General features: G+C 50.8%; 1 protein-coding gene across 2 annotated transcripts; it reads left to right on the top strand.

Moving 5' to 3' along the window:
* The first annotated feature begins 1286 nt into the window (after window positions 1-1286).
* SLC25A51 (solute carrier family 25 member 51) lies at window positions 1287-17956 on the top strand. Of its 2 annotated transcripts, XM_055143112.1 has the most exons (3): window positions 1287-1438; window positions 9322-9443; window positions 13822-17956. In XM_055143112.1, exon 3 carries the CDS (start codon window positions 13861-13863, stop codon window positions 14752-14754), a length of 894 nt encoding a protein of 297 aa, XP_054999087.1. In that variant the 5' UTR covers window positions 1287-1438; window positions 9322-9443; window positions 13822-13860; the 3' UTR covers window positions 14755-17956. The 2 variants fall into 2 exon arrangements, with proteins under 2 accessions (XP_054999087.1, XP_054999089.1); XM_055143114.1 differs by lacking the exon at window positions 9322-9443 and having other exon boundaries at window positions 1318-1438.
* Window positions 17957-19646: the final 1690 nt, after the last annotated feature.

Raw genomic sequence — 19646 nt, 5'->3', positions numbered from 1 at the left:
CTCTCTGGCTCTCTCTTAAGGGGAAAAAGAATGTTTCAAGCTTCTGAATCACTGGAATCTTTTATTCATGTATACATATATGTTGTACAACGGGTAGGGCCTTTGCCTGGCACGTGGCCGACCGGGGTTCGATTCCTCTGTCCCTCTCAGAGAGTCCGGCAAGCTACCTAGACTATCCTGCCCGCACAGCAGAGCCTGACAAGCTACTTGTCAGGTTGTCAAATACTGGTGGTGCATTTGATATGCCAAAAACAGTAACAAGTCTCACGATGGAGACATTACTGGTGCCTGCTCGAGTAAATTGATGAACAATGGGAGGGGACGACAGTGCTACAGTGCTACATGTTATATATATTCATGTATATATATATATATATATATATATATATGTGTGTATGTGTGTGTGTGTGTTTGCAAGCCCACACGTATGTACGTGTATATACCCAGCAATGCTCAGGGATCACTTTCAGCAGTGCTCAGGAGTCCATGTGGTGCAGAGGATCCAATCGGTGCCAGCTGTGTGCAAGGCAAGCACCTTAGCCCCTGTACCATTTCTCCGCCCCCCCTAACTTTTTATTAGGACATTCATTACTTAACCCTAAGTTGGGCCAAGGGCTGTGGGTATGTCCTGTATGTGGGAACTAGGGCTTTCATCCCTGGCACCACAGGGCCGGTCCCCAGAGCAACAAGCTGGGCATAGCCACATCCAGCTCGCTGAGCAGTGCATGTGAGGCAGGCATTACGTTGAGCACAGGGATTGGAGCACAGGAGACAGGGACTTGGTCAAGGTCACTGGGGCGATCAGTCAGTGTCACGGCTAGGATCTGACACGGGGCTTTGAGCTGTGTGCAGTGAGGTCCCAGGTGCACGAGTTATGAGACTAAAAGGTGGTGGTGGTGGGGTAAAGGCTTTAAAGCTGCCGGTACGCCCCCGGAAGCACGCACGAAACTAGTTTGGGAAGCCTCCGGAGCAGCTGAAACCTAACTTGGGCTACAGAACGGGTCTCGGCGTGCACTTGCAAGCCCTGCGCGCAGGCGTCCTAGTGGCCCTGACCCGCCCGCGGGCCCGCCCACAGGCGGCCCGAGAAAGCGTTGGCTGTTTGTGGCACGGCGAGGCCGCCGTAGGCCGGCACCCCCCGGGCGCCCCGGCCCGCGGACGCCCGCGCGGACGGACAGACGGCGGGCAGGGATCCTCAGCGCTCCCACCCACCCCCTGCACCGCTGCCGGTGCTGCCGCGGACGGCGGCGACTGCCCCCACCCCCGAGAGCCGGGCGCCGTAGGCGGCGGCGCGGTCACGTGACCCGCCCGGGTGACGTCGAGCGCGTCACGCAACGCCCCCCGTCGGGGGGTCAGTCAAGGTCTGCGCCTGCGCCTGCGCCGCCGCTGGACCCGCGGGCCGGCCGGCGACGGGCGTGGAGCCGGGCGCCCGCGGCGATGGGTGAGTGCCGGGTGGGGCGGGGGCGGGGGCGGGAGGAGGCCCGGGGCGGGCTGAGCCCCCCGGGGAGGGGGTGCCCGCGGCGACGCCGTGGACGCGCGAAGCCCTGGAGCGGCCGCCGCGGGGGACTCACTCGCCCCTCTCCGCGCGCGCGCGCTCTCGAGTGGGGCCCTAGACTGCGGGGGGCCGGGGCGCCCCTGGGTGGGGGTCGCGGCCGAGGGCGGAGGGATGCCCGGAACGAGCTTCTTTCGTACGCAGGAGGCTCCGCTTCCTCTCCCGGCGCGTCCCCGGCGCGCGCGGACTGCAGGGCGGAGAGGAGGAGCGGGAGTAGGAGCAGGAGCAGGAGGAGAAGAGGAGGAGGAGGGGGCCACCGGGCCCGGCCCTGGACCCTCGCCCCTGCCTCCGGGTATCCGCATTTCAGGGGCCGCTGAAGCCGGTGGCAACGCCCCCGACGGATAGGGGGTCCGGGTGCTTTGGCTGGGCCTTCCCCCACCCTTTCCACCTGCAGAGTGGGGAGTTGGGGCCACCCCCCAGCCTGGCGGGTTGCTGGGCCTGCGACACCATGTTGCATCGCTTTGTTGCAAACTGTTGAACAAGGCGGGGGTGCGGGTGGGGGTGGGGGCAGGTGGGGTGATGGGGGTCGAGCTTAGCTAGGTGGAGCCTGCATGCCCCTTCCCCTCCCAGCCCCCACCGGCTGCCTGGACTCTTGGGGCGGGCATCCTTAGGCCCCTGATTCAGGCCGTGCCGCAGCTGGTCTCAATTCCCATCTCCCGGGCGCGCTCCCTCCCCGCACGCCCGATCCCCGGAATCCCCGGCGCCTGCCCCGACGCGCTGGAGGCGGGCATGACCCTGGCCTTGCTGCTCGCAACCTCCGCCCTTGTTTTGAAAGGCTTCCCCTCCCTCGGGTCCCCGGGGCCGGGCCAGGTCCACGGACGAAACTTCCAGAGCACCGGTTTTGGATCATTTTGGCGTTGTCTGGGGGGCGGGGGGTTGGGGAGCATTCACCAGCCTGGCAGCGGGTAGAGGAGCCGGCGCTGCTTCCTGCTGGATTTTCAGGTGACACACGCTGTGATGATGAGAGTCGCCCGGTGGTGGTGGTGCCGGGCCCAGGACTAGAGTCCAGGCTGATGCTGCTGTTCCGAGTGCTGACTCAGGCCGGCCCATCGTGTGGAGGGTTCATACCCTTGGGGAGTCCAGGTGGCCTTCTCCCCAGTTCCTGTGCGCAAAGCAAGGCCCTTGGCCCGAGAGCACATCCAGGTCTGGCTCGTCGTTCCCGTGGCCTCTCAGCTGCAGTGGAGTTAAGATGCTTCGCTTTCCTTACGCCACAAAAGTTTGGCGCCTGCAGGTGCCCGAAAGCCAGCCTCTTGAACTTTGCTTTCTAACGTGGAGACACAGGGTGTTGTAGGTGGCAAGCAATTACGATTGGCCCAAAGTGCAGCAAGTGGCAAGGAATCACTATTCGGGGTTTGGAATAATTGAAGAATTGAAATAGAGAAGTCGGTTTTGGAAAGGAAAGGCTATGTGCACAAAATAGATAAACTGGCCAACGTCTCAACTCCGTTTTCCCCCAGCGCCCTATACACTAGCTTTTCTGTTGCTAAATTAAGAAACTACTTAGGCTGCCCTGGGGTGCAGGATGAAAGGAGAGGGAAAACTTTATTTTTTAATTTACTTTTGCTTTTTTGGGTCACGCCTGGTAATGCATAGGGGATTACTCCTGGCAGTGCCCTGGGGACCATATGGGATGCTGCGAATCGAACCCAGGTCTGCCGAGTGCAAGGCAAATGCCCTGCCCGCTGTGCTATCACTCCAGCCCCAGGAGAGGGAAAACTTTAAATCTGTGCGCTTCATAGCTCTCTTCTGTCTTGTGCCAGGTAGTTTTATGTGGGAGCGTGGGCTGCCAGAGGTGCTAGGAGAATGCTTCACTGCTAAACCTCATCCTTAGCCCCCAAGCTTTTCTGTATTTTTAATCAGTGGCTCAATATTCTTAAATTATCTTAAAGTAGTTCAGCAGTGCATTGGCCAGTAAGTCATTAGCTAACCGTTTCTGTCTGTTCTGTAGCGGATACGATTGTGGGTTGGGTTGCTTGCCCCCCATCACGTTGGTGGTTGGGCTACTCCCAGCTCGGTGCTTGGGGGGCCACGTGGTGCCTGGCTGGGACCTGGGCACTGCAGGCAGAGCCTGTGCTCAGCCCATTTCACCACACAATCATTGTGGATTTGTACCATTAAAAATATTTGGGTGTTTTTTTTTTTCTGGGTGGGGTGTATGTGTGAGGAAAACTGGGCTCACTGGTGGCGGGAAATGTGGACTGGTGAAGGGATGGGTGTAACTTTATCTCATGGTGATTCAATAATAAAAAAATTAAAAATATTTTGTGAACAGAAGTGGATGTTACCATTATGTAAGGCTTTGGGAGAGGGGCGGTGGGGGAGCTCCTGGCTGCAGTGCTCAGAGAGGGAACCTGGAGTTGCGGTTGCTTCCAGCATCATGCAGGGCCAGGGGTGGCACAGCCTCCACGCAACCCGATGAGCCGCCTGTCGGCCCTGAAGCTTCTCCGTAATGAGCCAGGTGTTGTTGCGAAAGGCCGGGCGTGATGGGTAACAGGCAAAATAAGGCCTGATCACGGAGCCTTGACAAACGGGGTGAAGTACCTTTTATTTGAAAAATACGAGAAGCAATTTAAATACCATTCTAATAAAAATTTGAATATGGACAAATTTTGGGGTCTTGGACCACACACGGCAGTGCTCAGGATTTACTGCTGGCTTTGAACACAGGGATCACTTCTGGAGGGGCCCCCAGGGCCATCTGGGATTGAAGCTGGGTAGGCCGCACGCAGGGCAAGTGCCCTACCTGATGTTTTCTCCAGGGACAATGGACAAAATTTTGTTGCATGTGGGTGTTTGGGGGGAGGGGAGTGGCGAATTTGTTCTGTTTTGTTTTGGGGCCACATCTGGAGTTCCTCAGGAGTGACTCCTGGCTCTGCCCTCAGGAATTATGCCTGGGGATGGCTAAGGGGACCATATGGGATGCGGGGGCATCAAGGTAAGCCCCCTACCTGCTGTACATTGCTCTGGCCGCTCAAGTGCAACAATTTGACATTTTTATTATCAAGGAGCAGGTATTGTTAAAAGTAATAGGGTTTGATATGTAGTTAGGTGTTCATGAACCATGAACTTAAACATGAAAGTTTAAGTTGTTACATTGTGTTACTGTGTAATCGTATACATTAGTCTGATTCAATTTTTTTATTCTGATTTTTTTTTAAGCATTGTTTAGTTCTGAAACTAGAAGAGCCAAGCATAACAGAACTGTAAAGCATTTCTAGGCCAATTGTATTTTAAATGTTTGTCCTTCTCTTGTCTCTGTGGCATCTCTGAGGGCTGGAGTACATGCTGGGCCTGCAGTGGCTCTGATGCCTGTAGCCATCCAGAGCACCCAGCTGGGAGTAGCCCAGGGCAAATCCAGGTGTGGCCAAAGAAAAAGTCCTCAAGGGTTGCAGCAATTGTATAATTGGTAGGGTACCGGCCTGGCATGCAGCTGACCTGGGTTCCGTCCCCCAAGCTCACCAGGAGTGATCCTGAGAGCAGAGCCAGGAGTACCTGAGCAAAAACAAACAAAAAAAACCAGCAACAACCTACAGTCTTTTAACTCAATGAAAGTAAACTCAGTGAAAGTAAAGATGTAGATGATGTAGATGACCAAGTGATTAATGTTATCAAACTCCATTCTCTGGCAGATGGCTCTACTATTTATAGAATAATTGTTTAAAATATGTAAAAATGTGCATAAATATATGTTACATAAAATTTATGTATTTTTTAAATTTGGGGCCACACCTGGCAGTGCTCAGATGACTTCTGGCTCAGCACCCAAGGATCACTCCTGGTGGACTCGGGACCGTCTGTGGTGCCGGGTATTAAAGCCAGGTTGGTTGTGTGCAAGGCAAGCACCCTGCCCACTGTACTATGTCTCTTGCCCCTATATATGAATATATTGATATATTTAAATTAATATTGTCTTTAATTGGTTAAGAACAAAAAATGCAACACATCTGTTTGAAACAAATGAAAAAGCTAAGGGTTTATCTTTCAATTCTCCCCAAATCAGATATAGGCTACTTTACCTCCATAGACTCTGTATAAACTTGAGTCAGCTGTGTGCAAGTAGCGCCTTACTGTACTTCCTTCGGCCCCATGAAGTTGTATCTTGCATTCAGGAAAGCAGGTATTGAAACGTGAATTAACACAGTCAGCAAAAGAATAATAGTTTTTCAAATTGAGTATTTGGGGCCAGAGAGATAGTACAACGTGTAGGGCCCTTGCCTTGCACACGGCCAGCCTGGATTTGATCCCTGGCATCCCATATGATCCCCTGACCACCTCCAGGTGTGGTCCCTGAGCTCAGAGCCAGGAGTAACCCTGAACATATCTGGTATGACCCAAAAACCAAAAAAATAAAACAAAATTGAGTCTTCATAATAAGGGAACAGAGGTCAGGGCTCTTAGGTGTACTGGGGAAGTGGAGAGTGGCGTAGCTCTCTGTCCAAAGCACAGACTTAGCAATGAAAACATGAGACTCAACTGTCAGTAATTTTATAGATCATTTAAAATAACATTGCCCTTTTAAAAAATGAAATAAAATTGAGTCTTCAGAGGCTGGGAAGCACATGTGTACTCTGTTGATCACTTAAGTACTTGAGGCTGAGGGAGGAAATCTGACTTCTAGCAAAATTTCTTTCTTTTCTTTTTTTTTTTTTTTGCTTTTTGGGTCACACCCAGCGATGCTCAGGGGTTACTCCTGGCTCTGCACTCAGGAATTACTCCTGGCGGTGCTTGGGGGACCATATGGGATGCCGGGGATCGAACCCGGGTCAGCCGCGTGCAAGGCAAATGCCTACCCTCTGTGCTATTGCTCCGGCCCCCAAAATTTCTTTTTTACTTTTTCAAAAAAAAAAATTTAGGGGCTGGAGTGATAATACAGTGGATAGGGCGTTTGCCTTGAACAGCCAACCCAGGTTCAATCCCCGGCAAACAACTAGTGTACCCCAAGCACCGCCAGGAGCAATTCCTGAGTGTAGAGCCAGGAGTAACACCTGAGTATCGCTGGGTATGACCCAGAAAGAAAGAATAAATTCATTTTCATAAAGCTGTTCACACTGTCTGCATTCAACAGTTCAACACCAGTCCCACCACCATTACACCATCCTGCCAGCATTATTTTGAATTTTACCACCACCATCCAATCCTGCCCCAAAGGCAGATGTTAGATAATTTATTTTGTATTGCTTGTTGTGAACAGTATGAGATGTTGTGCAGCTGCAAAAGTGCCCGAGCACTCCTGAAATTTAATTTTTTAAAAATATTTGTGGTCCGAGGCATCTCTGTGGCATTATGCTCTCTTCTGACATTCTTTTGTGAGTCTGAATCATGGCCGATAATGCGCTTAGATGGTGCCCAGAGGCAGTTCTTGGGTGTGATTGCCAGGGAACTGGAGGAAGCGGGAGATGGGGGGAGGTTGCCCGTCCCCGACTCCCAGGGTTTTCAGTTGCATACCTGGGTGTTTTAGCAGATGCATTCCCATGCATGAGAGGCTCAAGACATGAGTGAAGGTTAGCTGTGAGCATGGCGGCGATTGGGTTCTGGAGGTCTGTGGCTGCTGGGGTTCTTTTGGGGCAGGCAGAGGTGCTCTGGTGAAATCAGCCTCGTGCGGGGTGGGGAAACATCTCTGTTAATGCGCTTAAATGGCCTGAGTTTGATCTATTTTGAGATTTATTTATGGGTCTCTGAAGCAAGGCTGATAAATGAGCTTGATTAGCTGAGCCGGAGGTGGTTTGTGGGCGTGGCTCCCACATACCTAACTTTTGACCGTTTAATTTCTCAGGGAAACTTGGTCCCAAGTTGTTGGGGTCTGGCCAGAGGCACAGCGGCAATTTTGAGGTATCAGGAAGCCTGAGGGCACCATCAGGCTGCTGATACACTTGCCCCACAGTGTAACAGGTTGACCTGCTGGGCGGCACTATACCCCCTAAAGTTCTTTTCTTGAGAGGCAAACCAAAACTCAGTCTGCAGGGCCCAGAGAGATAGTACAGTGGGTACTCTCCTTGCATGTGGCCAATCCGAATTTGATCTCTGGCACCCCACGTGATCCCAAGCTCTCTAGGAGTGAGCCCTGAGTGCAGAGCCAGGAGTAAGCCCTGAGCACCGCTGGGTGTGGGCCCCCCAGAAAAAAAAAAATACTCAGTCTGTAAGCCACAGAGACTACAACTGCATGTCAGAACTGCAACTTCTCTTATCTATGCCAGAAAATTTATGGATCCGTAATAATAGGCCCATGTTTTAGGGCCAGATAGAGACACACAGAACATTGACTGCTGATCCATTTTAATTTCTTTGTTGCTTATCCCCTCACTCTATTTTTGTTTTGGATTTATTTTTTATTTTTTATTTTTTGGTGGTGGTAGGGGAGAACCACACCCAGAGATGCTCAGGGGTTACTACTGGCTCTGCACTCAGGAATTACTCCTGGCAGTGCTGGGGGACCCTGTGGGATGCCAGGGATGGAACCTGGGTTGGCCACATGCAAGGCAAGTGCCCTACCCGCTGTCCTGTTGCTCCGGCGCCTCCTCAGTCTAATATGATCCTGCAGAACACGCCCCTGTGAGTCCATGGCCGCTATCCTCCTGTGGTGAGACAGCCCTGCAGTGAGCTTGTGGGGCTTGGCCTCTGACTGTTGCCTTTTTGCTCACGATGAAGGCCAGCTGAAGGCCAGCTGCAGGGCTGTCATCACAGGTCTGGGAAGACAGTTGCCAGCGAGGAGGATCCCTCCACGTAAGATTTCCCGTCACAGGCTGGAGCGATCGCACAGCGTTTGCCTTGCACGTGGCCGACCCAGGTTCGATTCCCAGCATCCCATATGGTCCCCTGAGCACCACCAGGAATAATTCCTGAGTGCATGAGCTCTGAGTAACCCCTGTGCATTGGTGGGTGTGACCCAAAAAGCAAAAAAAAAAAAAAAGAAGAAGAAGTTCTTGTCACAGGAGGGCTATTCTCTCAAGAGAGGACCACGGGAAGCTCAGAGCCACAGTGGGTGTGGACTCAGGAAAGGGCTGCATCTAATCCCGCCTCAGAGTCCCTGGGGCCAGGGAGAGGGTACAGATGGTGAGCTGATTTGTCAGTGAGACCAGAATCCCCCACAGAACTTCATTTTTGTTTCTGGGCCACAGCTGGCAGTGCTCAGGGGGAGCAAACCTGGAGCTCCCCCATGCACAGCATGCAGATGTGGCGGAGCCCTTTGAGCATTGCCCTTGCCTACAGTAGAAAACCTTGTGTTTTGTTTTTGTTTCTGGGCCACGCTGGGTGGTACGCAACAGCTACTCCCAGCTCTGCTCGGGGACCACGCATGAGCTCAGCCCTCGCTCCAGCTCCAGTGTCTTCGAGTAAAAAAATAAGTTTTATTGAAAAGAAAACGTATATACTCATATTACTAAGCAAAAAAAAAAAATTTTTTTTTAAAGCATCTCAATTAAGTTACAGGAAAACAATGACAAAGCAGGAGGAAAAAAGATAAGAAGGGACTAGAGAGGGAATACAGGGGTTCAGGCGCTTCTGGCCGTGCAGGCTGCTGACTCTGGTTCAGCTCTTGGCGCTGCATCTGGTGATCCTTGAGCACTGCTGGGTGTGACCTCAGAACAAAAGCAAAGAAAAAAAGTAAAATTGGTAAATTTTTAAGTTGGTTCTTTTGCCAGGATGAGAGGCATATAAATTAAGTAAACAGACTGCCCTGCTCTAGGAAAAATGGATGCCAAAGATTAGAAGTAATTTCCAAAACAGCAGTTGCTTTCTGAGACTCAGTGAAGAAACTCGGATTTTGTTTCTCACAGGAAATCCAGTCATCAGAATTGACTCCCGAGGAGAGACCCCAACCTAGGATCAATGGAAGAAATTGGAGGAGTTCCCCCACAGCTGCCGCCCGCCCAGACACCAGCGACAGACAGTGTTGCAGGTGAACTCTTTGAACCTTTAAGGAAATGGAGCATTTCCTTAAGGTTTCAGTTTACCAACATAGAGGGGAAAAAAAAACAACAACAATGCTTTTTACAAAGACGGTGGAATGTTGACACCTGAATTTGGTGTGTAGCTAGTACTAAAATTGAAAATTTGATCTTTTATGACTAGTGACGTGAAGCTTTAAACATAGTAGAAAGGGGGTGGGTGAAGAGTACAGCGGTAAAGGTGCTTACTTTGCATGTGCTCAACCCAGGCTTGGTACTTGGCACCACATCTGATCTCCTGAGCACTGCCAGGAGTGACCCCTGAGCACTGCTAGATGTTGCCCCCCCAACAAAGACCCATACATATATGTGTGTATGTGTGTATATGAATGTGTGTATTTATACACATATACACACACCTAAATGTATTATCAAAAAGTATTTTGGATGCAGTGCTTTAATTTTCAGGTTATTTAAAGTTCTCTCGTATTAATCTTGACCAAGTAGGATTCATCTCCAAATTAAGAGAGTATTTTTAGAAAACAAACTAAATGCAGGGGCAGGAGCGACAGTACAGCAGGTAGTTTCTTGGCTTGCACGTTTCTAACCTGAGTTTGATCCCCAGCACCCCGGGAGTGTGGGGCACAGCCAGGAGCGATCCCTGAGCACTGATCCAGGAGTAACCCCTGAGCATTGCTGGGTGTGGCCCAGAGAATAAATAAATAAAAAAGATCAAAGGAGTAGGCCATATGTATAGCAGACAGAGGCATCACACTCGAGAGGCAGACTCGAACCCCGTGGTCTCGGTGAGGCAGTGCCCTCAGCCCGCCCCGCACTGGTGCCCCAGGGTAAGAAGCTGAGATCTGCCGTTCTGGCCCCTCTGTGGGCACCTTGGATATTTCAGAAGGGCCACAGGTGAAAATCACATAAATAGGGGACCGTGCTGCAAGACTTGAGGGACAAATGGTGGGACCAGGGGTGGCCACAAGAGAGAAGGTGGGAAAGGGGCAAAGGTCAGAAAAAGGGGCAGAGGCAGCTCGAGGTGACATTCCTGGTTGCTGTCAGTGTGTTAACTCAGTGGCCTATGGGGTGGGTGATCTCCATATTTTACCCACAGTGACACAAGGCCGTGGAGACCCTGAGTGACTTGCCACAGATTGCGTGTGTGTGTGTGCACGCATGCACGCAGGGTGGAGCTAGGCAGTTTCCTGTAACTCACATGTTTGGCGAATTTTATCTTGTACAGCCATATGGTATCCCAGTAGATACCCAAAGCATTTGGTCAAGAGTCCAAATAAGAGTCCTCTGATTTAGTGCCGGTGGGATGGGGTGGAGGTAGTTGAACTTTCATAAAAAGGAATACGTGTATTTTCCTTTCTTGTATTGGAAAACTCTCAAACGGTCATTGTCAATTGATCATTAGTACTAGAAAAATTAAATGCATTTGATGGAGCAGTTTAAGTACAGTTCCTAGTAAATAATAGCAAAACAGGAAGCCACACCAAAACTTAGTTGGAGAACTGTAAGTAGGTTCCAGAGAAATGTTACCTACTATATCCATTTGATAAAATACTGTGTAGCTAGTCAAAACTGAACTATAAGAAGGTTTGAAGTTAACAGTGTTGGGACCAGAAGGATAGTACAGTGCATAGGGCATTTGCCTTATGCAGCTGACCTGGGTTCAATTCCTGGCATCCCATGTTGTCCCTCGAGCATCACCAGGAGTAATTCCTGTGAGTTTTGAGCCAGGAGTAACCCCTGAGCGTCACTGGGTATGACACACAAAGCAAAAAAAACAAAACAAAACAAAACAAAACACCAAAAAACCCAAAACCAAGTGCATTGTTGTACAGTTTGCTTTTTCACTTTTGGACCACACCCAGTGGAGGCCAGAGCTTATTCCTGGCTCTGGGTTTAGGGATCACTCCTGGAGATACTCAGGGGGCCGTATGGGATGCCAGGGATTGAACCCAGATCTGCCATATGCTAGGCAAACACCCTACTTGTTGTACTTGTAGTTTTAAAATGGTATCGTGGAGGCTGTGTCTGGGAGTGGGGGTGGTGAGGCGACTGAGGCAGACAGAGGCGTCTCCCCCTCAGCCTGAGCTGCAGAGAGCTGAGCAGTGGCAGCCAGAGGAGAGGCTGACTGCATATTTAATTAACTTAGGATTTTTTTGTTTCTCTGAAAACTTGTATTTTTAATGTAGAGCTTAAAAAAAAAAAACCTCAAAAAATCCCCCTCTTTTCTCTAGTGAATTTTGTGGGGGAAGGTTTGGGCCGCCTGTGACAGTGCTCTGGGCTTCCTCCTGTGTCTGCTCAGGGCTCGCCTGTGGCGTGTTGAGGGGGACACGGGGGAGCCAGGAAAGGAACGCACAGGGGTCGCTTACAAGGTGAGCGCCCTCCCCGTTGCACCATCTCTCTGACCCTCCTGCGGTGGGTTTTGACTGACTTCATTTACCCGACTGCCTCTGCAGTTTGACCCCAAGGAATCTCAGTTGACAGGTGATTCCACACCCATTACTCCCCAACCTGCCGGAATTGGAAAGACTTTCTCTCTCTGAACCATGCCTGACTTGGATTGTCCAGGTTTCAGTGGGCCACGTTTCCGGGCATGTGGGGACAGGCTTGTGGCTTCTTCCTAGTGCTTAACTGCATTCAGATCAGGACCCCCTGCTGCAGCGGTCAGTCTGGGGAGGGCTATCTGCTGGGCCTGTGCCGTGGTCAGCGATCTGCCTGGCTCAAGGGCTGGGAGTGGGTGGCTCAGGTTCTCAATTTATTTGGCCTAACTAACAACCCCCCTTCAGAAGAAAAAATATATCTTTACCTGCCCAGAGGGGTGTGTGGAGACACACACATCTCCAGTAATGTCTCCAGTGTGAGACTTGTTACTGTTTTTGACATTGAATATGCCATGGGGAGCTTGCCAGGCTCTTTTGTGTGGGCGGGATACTCTTGGTAGCTTGCCGGGCTCTCCGAGAGGGAACAGAGGAATCAAATCTGGGTTGGCCAACTACAAGGCAAATGCCCTACCGGTACGCTGTGCTATCGCTCCAGCCCGTGTGTGTGTGTGTGTGTGTGTGTGTGTTGGCCAACTACAAGGCAAATGCCCTACCCGCTGTGCTATCGCTCAGCCCGTGTGTGTGTGTGTGTGTGAGAGAGAGAATCAAATCTGGGTCGGCCAACTTACAAGGCAAATGCCCTACCCACTGTGCTATTGCTCTAGCAATGTGTGTGTGTGTGTGTGTGTGTGTGTGTGTGTCACATAGGGACCTCTTGAACTCCACCTGTATGCAAACAGGTCTCTCCAATTGTACTAAGGCCACTACTGCCCACCCCCCATTGCCTCCAGTGCCCCCCAAGTGGGCGGGTATGTTCCGCTTTGGAGCACACTGCAGTAGATGGAGCGTAATGCTTTTGCACTCCTCATCTTTCCCACATGGCCCCGGGCTCTTCTCAAAGTCACTGTCCTGAGAATGGGCGCGTGGGCCCTGGAACTGGACTTTCAGGGCCCCAGCTCCCCCCACACTGCTGTGGCAAAGGGCAGAACCCTCTTCTGCTTGGCGACGGGGGAGAGACTCATTTAGGGGACTGTCCTGAGAATGAACACCTTGGTGCCCGTGTGTGCGCCCCGGCCTCCCAGTGCCTCATGCCTGAAGGTGCTTTTGTGAGCACCCAGCACAGCACCGGCAGAGCACGTACCTGCCGGCCTTCCTGAGGCCCGGTCTCTGTGCCTTCTCCTGCTCTGAGTCTCGAGCGCCTCGCAGAGGCCTAGTTCAGAGCGGCCCCTCCAGAGGGTCTTTGTGGGCAGAGTGAAGGAGTGGCTGCTCCAGTTCTCCTGGGAGAACTTCAAATCTGTTTCAGAAGGTTAATTATGTTCCTACTGCTAGGTAGTACTTTCAGACTGATTCCCGAGATTCTCAGATTTTTCTGGTCTCATGACCACTGTCTGCTTCAGTAAGTTATTGTAGATTCCAAGGAATCTTTGTGCAAGTTAATAGTCATGGTCTTAAACCTTTTAAAAGAAGAAGAAAAAGTTAGATCTGGGGCCAGAAATTTAGGACAGGGGTTAAGTTGCTTGCTTTGCACACTGCCAATCCCAGTCCGTCCCTGGCACTGCCGAATGGTCTCTGAGCACTGCTAGAAATAATCCCTGAGCACCGCCATGTGTGGCCCAACACCCTCCCCTTCCCGATTAAATATGTATTAATATGCTTTGAGATGACATTTCTTGGGCCGGAAAGATGGGTCAACAACGCGCTGTAGCACTTGCATTGCGTGCAGAAGCCCCGGGTTTGATCTCCGGCTCCACCTATGTCCCCCTGCCTGTTGATACCCAGAAACCAACATGAAATGATAATAAGTTCAACCTGCCATTGATTTCATTCGTAGGTTAGAAATTCTTCATGAGGAAGGAAGCTCTGACGCATCATGATGGATTCGGAAGCTCACGAGAAGAGGCCGACCCTCCTGTCCTCGCCCACGCAAGAGCTGTCCCCTCACATCGCGAGCGTCAGTGAGATGAAGCATTACTTGTGTGGCTACTGTGCGGCTTTCAACAACGTGGCCCTCACCTTCCCCATCCAGAAGGTCCTCTTCCGGCAGCAGCTCTACGGCATCAAGACCCGGGACGCGGTGCTCCAGCTGCGGAAGGATGGGTTCCGGAACTTGTACCGCGGCATCCTCCCGCCGCTGATGCAGAAGACCACCACGCTGGCGCTCATGTTCGGGCTGTACGAGGATCTGTCCTGCCTGCTCCGCAGGCACCTCCGCTCCCCCGAGTTCGCCACCCGGAGCCTGGCGGCGGTCCTCGCGGGCACGACCGAGGCGATTTTCACTCCGCTGGAAAGGGTCCAGACCCTGCTTCAGGACCACCGGCACCACGACAAGTTCACCAACACTTACCAGGCGTTCAAGGCGCTGAAGTGCCACGGGATCCGAGAGTACTACCGGGGCCTGGTGCCCATTCTCTTCCGTAACGGCTTCAGCAACGTCCTCTTCTTCGGCCTCCGCGGCCCCATCAAGGAGCACCTGCCCGCCGCGGACACGCACAGCGCCCACCTGGTCAACGACTTCATCTGCGGAGGCCTGCTGGGCGCCATGCTGGGGATCCTGTTTTTCCCGGTCAACGTGGTGAAGACGCGCATGCAGTCTCAGATTGGGGGGGAGTTCCAGTCTTTCCCCAAGGTGTTCCAAAAAATCTGGCTGGAACGGGACCGGAAACTCACTAACCTCTTCAGAGGCGCCCATCTGAATTACCACCGCTCCCTCATTTCCTGGGGCATAATTAATGCGACTTACGAGTTCCTGTTAAAAATTATATGAAAGAAATCAGTAGCTCCCTGACATTTTATCAGTGCAGTAGACAGTTCTAAGGAGAATGCAATTTGGCTTCATTCCTAATTGGCAAAGTTGGTGTCTTAAGTCCAGGACACAGTGAAATACGGGGGCACAGCTCTTTTTTTTTTTTCCTGAAGCACCAACAAGTTCAGAATAAAAGGTTTCAGGAGGAAATTCTAAGGGTTTTGTTGCCTTTTTTTTTTTTTTTTGGTCAGAATTTTAACCAACTGCCTGGTTATCAATGTCTGTATGACGGGCTTTGCCAAGAGACGACTGGTCCCCTGTCTCTGCTGAACTGTGTTCAGTTAGAGACCGGACTTCCAGCCCAGAGGGAGATGCCTCAGGCTTGCTTTAACTCCTCCAGTGCTTGCGTCTGCCCCGAGGACTCGGAGGGCAGTTCCCGTTAAGCTTATGCATCACACAGTAGGACCGAGGAGCCGAGCACAGCAGCAAGAGCAGCTTCTTAGGGAGAAATCACTTCTGGTAATGAATCGCTTGCCTTTCTTTTGCTCAGAAAGCCCCTACGGCTAGTTGGGACCCGCTCTCTCTGCGTAGATGTGCTAGAGTCGGGCAGCGAATGGCATTGCCTGTCGAGTTCTGAATGTGACCTTAAACCCTTTCGATCCATTTTCATTGCCAGAACGTGGGGAGACTTGAATTTGCAAGTGTTTTCCCCCTAGTCAGAAATTTCCTATAAATTGCTTACAGGGCCCTTGGACTCCATTTCTTTGAATCGTTGCTGCCAAACGAGCCAAGTGCTTTGCCTGTCTCCCCTGTGATAGCAGTTGGTCATTTTCAGGTGTCAACTCTTGGAAAACAAGGATAGCTTTCTCACCTGTCGGGCTGCTGGCTGTGCTTGTTTTACTCTTGGAAATGAATTCCTGTTGGCAGTCTTAACATTGTGGGAATGCCGTTTACCGCTTCATCATTAAATCAATAAACCAGTGAAGATGCTGGAAAGGTTCATTTTAAGTTACAGGAGTTGGTGACAGGTGGAGAGCAGACTCCCTTCTGCCGGACACCTGTTGGTGACTAATGCTAGTGGAGTAAACCTGCCCGTCACCCTCGAGAAGCGGCTTCTGACTGTGCTGAGCTGCGCTTGTACATACTAGACGGTGAAGATCACATTCCAGCATCCGACCTGGCGGACACGTCCGGTCGCTCACGCCCAGGTTTCCGTCGTTCTGGGTAATTGCTTGTAAACATGTGCTCACCCTGACCAATCAGAGTCAGGCTCTCGGTTGTTTACTCTGTTTCTGGGCCGATAGTCTCCCCCCACCACACCTCCGAAAGAGTTACCTCTAAGATCCCAAACAGCTGGTCAGAGCAAACGAGCATCCTTCCGGCAGCAGCAGGCGCTCGCCAGGCAGTGAGGAAACACGATAGCTTTACAGCAGCTGGGAGCGGCGGTTTACGCTAGGAACCTCCATGCAGGTGCGGGGTTGTCAGAAACAAACTAACACCAAATAAATGTGAGTAGCATCCTCCGGTCCATGCCGTAGTCGGGATTGAAGTGGGTCAAGTTCCAGCAGGGACCCGGGCACTGCGGTGCTTTCATTCAGGCGGGTGTGTGTGTGCGTGGGTGTGTGGGCTTGGCTGTCCCTGAGTGTTCCCAGGTGTGTGTGTGTGCGTGCGTGTGTGTGTGCGTGGGCGTGTGCGAGCGCGAGCGCGAGCGCGTGCGCGCGTGACCCCCGCTCAAGCAGGTGAGTGATGCTGGGGTCCAGGGGTGGTCTCTAGGAGCCTCCCTTTGTCTGTACACTCCATGCTAGTGTTAGGAACCTGATTTCTAAGGCACTTAAGTGAAATCGAAATGAAGTGAGGCTGACGTGGCGGGCAGTGGGGGGAAGGGTGCCTTGGTTTCTGCTATCTCGGATGTGTTGCTTTTTATTTTTTTTTCTTGTAATAAACCAAGTTTATTTGACATTAAGTTTCAGTCGCTACAATCATACTAGAGCTCTGTGAGCATTTCTCTAGAACACTTCCTGGAGGCTAAGGTGAGGCACTCATCAAATATGTTGCTTTTAAAAATAATAAATGTTTTTAATGGTTTTAACTCAGAAATTTTGGCTTTATTTATCACTTTTTACAGCTTTTGAAGACCAAACCACAAAAACTTTACCAGGGAAGGTTGTCTATTATAGACTTTCTTCAGTTAGACAACAAAATAATTCAGACTGGTGGTTACAACAGCTTTGTATGAACTTTAAAGTAGCCAAACTGTGTTCGTAAGTGACTCTAACATGTTTTTACAACTTCATTGTGAACTGGTGTGATGGTAATTTTGAAAAGTCAAGATGATGGGATAATCTTACCTGAAAAGCTTTACAAGTGGCCTTTCTGGCACAGCCGGGCACAGAGGCCGTTTTGGGTTCTACATTTAACACAGTAGTTTGAGCCCCGGGAATTAGCCCGAGTAAAACACAGCCTGTATGGGGAAGCCAGTTGTCTTCATATTTAATTTGTGGCTGGAGACAGTTGATGCTTTGTCTGGATAGGCAACACTCCCCTTCTGGTGGGATCTTGTAGTTGGATCTACAAGCCTCTGCTCTAGCTTACGAACCGGTGCAATAAAAACAGTTGTGTGCGTAGTTCAGATTTAGAGACCCGAACATCCAAGTACGATAGAATTGGGACAGGCTGCAGAGAGGCAAGGGAATAGTGGGTGGTGGACAGAAAAGGACCCTGGGTGGCTGGGGGGGAGGGGGGAGCTTTACAGGGCTGATTGGGTTGGCCCATGCCGCTCGGCAGAGGAAGAATATTGTGTGCAGGCCCTGTGGGCATAGGGGAGGTGAGACGGGCCATTTTAGAAGGGAGAGTAAACCCTCGGGCTTGGTTTCTTCTGAGGTACAGTCTGGTTTTGTCCTTGGGTGAATCAGGGCACATTGAAGACTAGAAAGGTGGTTTCCTCGCTTTTGAGGATTTTTGGTTTTTAATGCTCTTTAATAAATGCTCGCCGAAGCGGCTCTCTCTAATTGTGTTGGTGTCGGCGTTTTCCCTTTTAAAGTTTCATCATCAAAAGTGGGTAAGACTACAAAAACACACAGCCTGTTTTTTTGATATATTGAGTTTTGTGACTTGAGTTTTGTGACAATGAGCTAAATGAAATCTGTTATATGTTTCAGAGTTACATGCTTTTCTCTCTCTCTCTTTTTTTTTGGTGATTATGTGGAATAAAGTTTTTTAAGTCCATTCTATTTGGTCTCTTTCCTAGCACTCGTTGTGGTAGCTGGGTCTGGGTTGTAGTTGGTTTGGAAATGTTCTTCCCCATTTGTTCTTGGGCCACGCCCCGTGGTGCTTCTGGCTCTGCACTCAGGGACGCTCCAGACCGTGTGGGGTGCTGGGGACTCGGGAGTGGCACCCGTGCGGGCTGCATCAAGGCAAGAGCCTTGTCTGGATTATCTTTTCGGCGCCAACTGTGAGGCATTTTGTTCTTAAAAGTGTTTTCTCATGAAATTCACTTCACAGAGGACGCGCTGTCTCGTTGATTCCGTTTATCCGCCCTTGTTGGGAAAGGTCTTCTAGGTCGTTCAACGTCGACTCTGGCTTTGCAGTTGTCTTTCTTCATCATCTGGCAGCTTCCTTCAGAGTGCGCTACTCTGTCAGATGGTGACGAAATCAAGCCTCGTAAGAAATTTGGGGAACTGGAATGATGGTAAAGCACTTGCCTTTCCTGCAGCTGACCCCGGTTTGAGCCCAGGCACCACCTGAGCCCCACCAGATAACAATTCTTGGGTGCAGTGCCAGGAACTAAACCCTGAGCACTGCCAGGTGAGGTCCCAAGCGCAACCATTCCTGTTGGTGCAGTCTGACGTTACATCCAAGTGTGAGGCACCAGTGTTACGCCCTGGCATCGGTGTGTTAATCCCAAGCCGGATGGAGTTCGGGGCTGTGTATTAATCTGCCCTGGCCTGGACAGCAGCTTTCACTCTGCGCGTGGGTTCTGTTGGTGCAGTCACCCCCCCCCGCCTGGGCGGCCCATGCTCGCCGTGCACGTGGTCCTGGCACAACAAAAAGGGAAAGTCGGCGTGGGGTCGTTGGTAGGTGTGTGTTCCTATAACAGATAGGAAGCCCACAGCGCTCTCTCGCCGCCTGCGTTCGGTGGTCTCAGGCCGCTTCCCCACCCTGGCCTGCAGCTGCTGCCAGCAAATGCATGAAGGAGGGAACAGGGCCGCCAGGCTGGCTGGTGATTCCATTCTCCCCACGCGCCTGTTCCAGTCTCACACTGCCCTCATTCCCATCCCTCCTCCCCCATGCTCGTCTCTCAGTCTCTCTCCCTTCCTCCAAACCTTGGCGGTAGTAACCACACCCAGGGCCCATAGCGCAGTCAATATATGAGAGTCTTGATCTCCAGCCGCCAAGGCCCAAGGGGTGTTTCGCCTCTTCTTACTCCACTAGCCCATTTACTCCTTAATGATAATATTTTGTATGGACACTTAAAAGGACAGTCAGTCATCCTATTCTAAAGATAAATTTCACCAATTTAAGTTATTTATAAGATCTTGTACTTATTTACTAAGGCAGAGCAACTTTCAGAGTCACAAGGTATTCATTGGTAAACATTACCTTTAATATTTCTCTTTCCAAATATTTGTTACATAAATCAATTTAAAGGATACTATTTGAGGAGATCAATTGTGTGTGTGTGTGTGTGTGTTTTATATTATTCTACGCCAAGACCTTGGGGTTATATATGCTATTGTCTCTTAATTACACTTTTTAAAAATTCAGTTCCTTATTTCTTCATTATATTACTGGACCGCGTGGCCAAAACACATCATCATAAAGGGAAATATACATATATATGTGTGTATGTGTGTATATATGTGTGTGTGTGTATATATATACACACACACACACACACACATATATATGCCTCT

This window comes from Sorex araneus, chromosome 1 (assembly GCF_027595985.1).
Source record: "Sorex araneus isolate mSorAra2 chromosome 1, mSorAra2.pri, whole genome shotgun sequence".
NCBI classification, from domain to species: Eukaryota; Metazoa; Chordata; class Mammalia; order Eulipotyphla; family Soricidae; genus Sorex; species Sorex araneus.
Note: the sequence above shows the minus strand (reverse complement) of the source record. Positions and strands in the feature narration are given on the sequence as shown.

Excerpts from the sequence above, each read along its gene's own strand:
- SLC25A51 (XM_055143112.1), top strand. The coding sequence starts at position 13,861 with ATGATGGATTCGGAAGCTCACGAGAAGAGGCCGACCCTCCTGTCCTCG.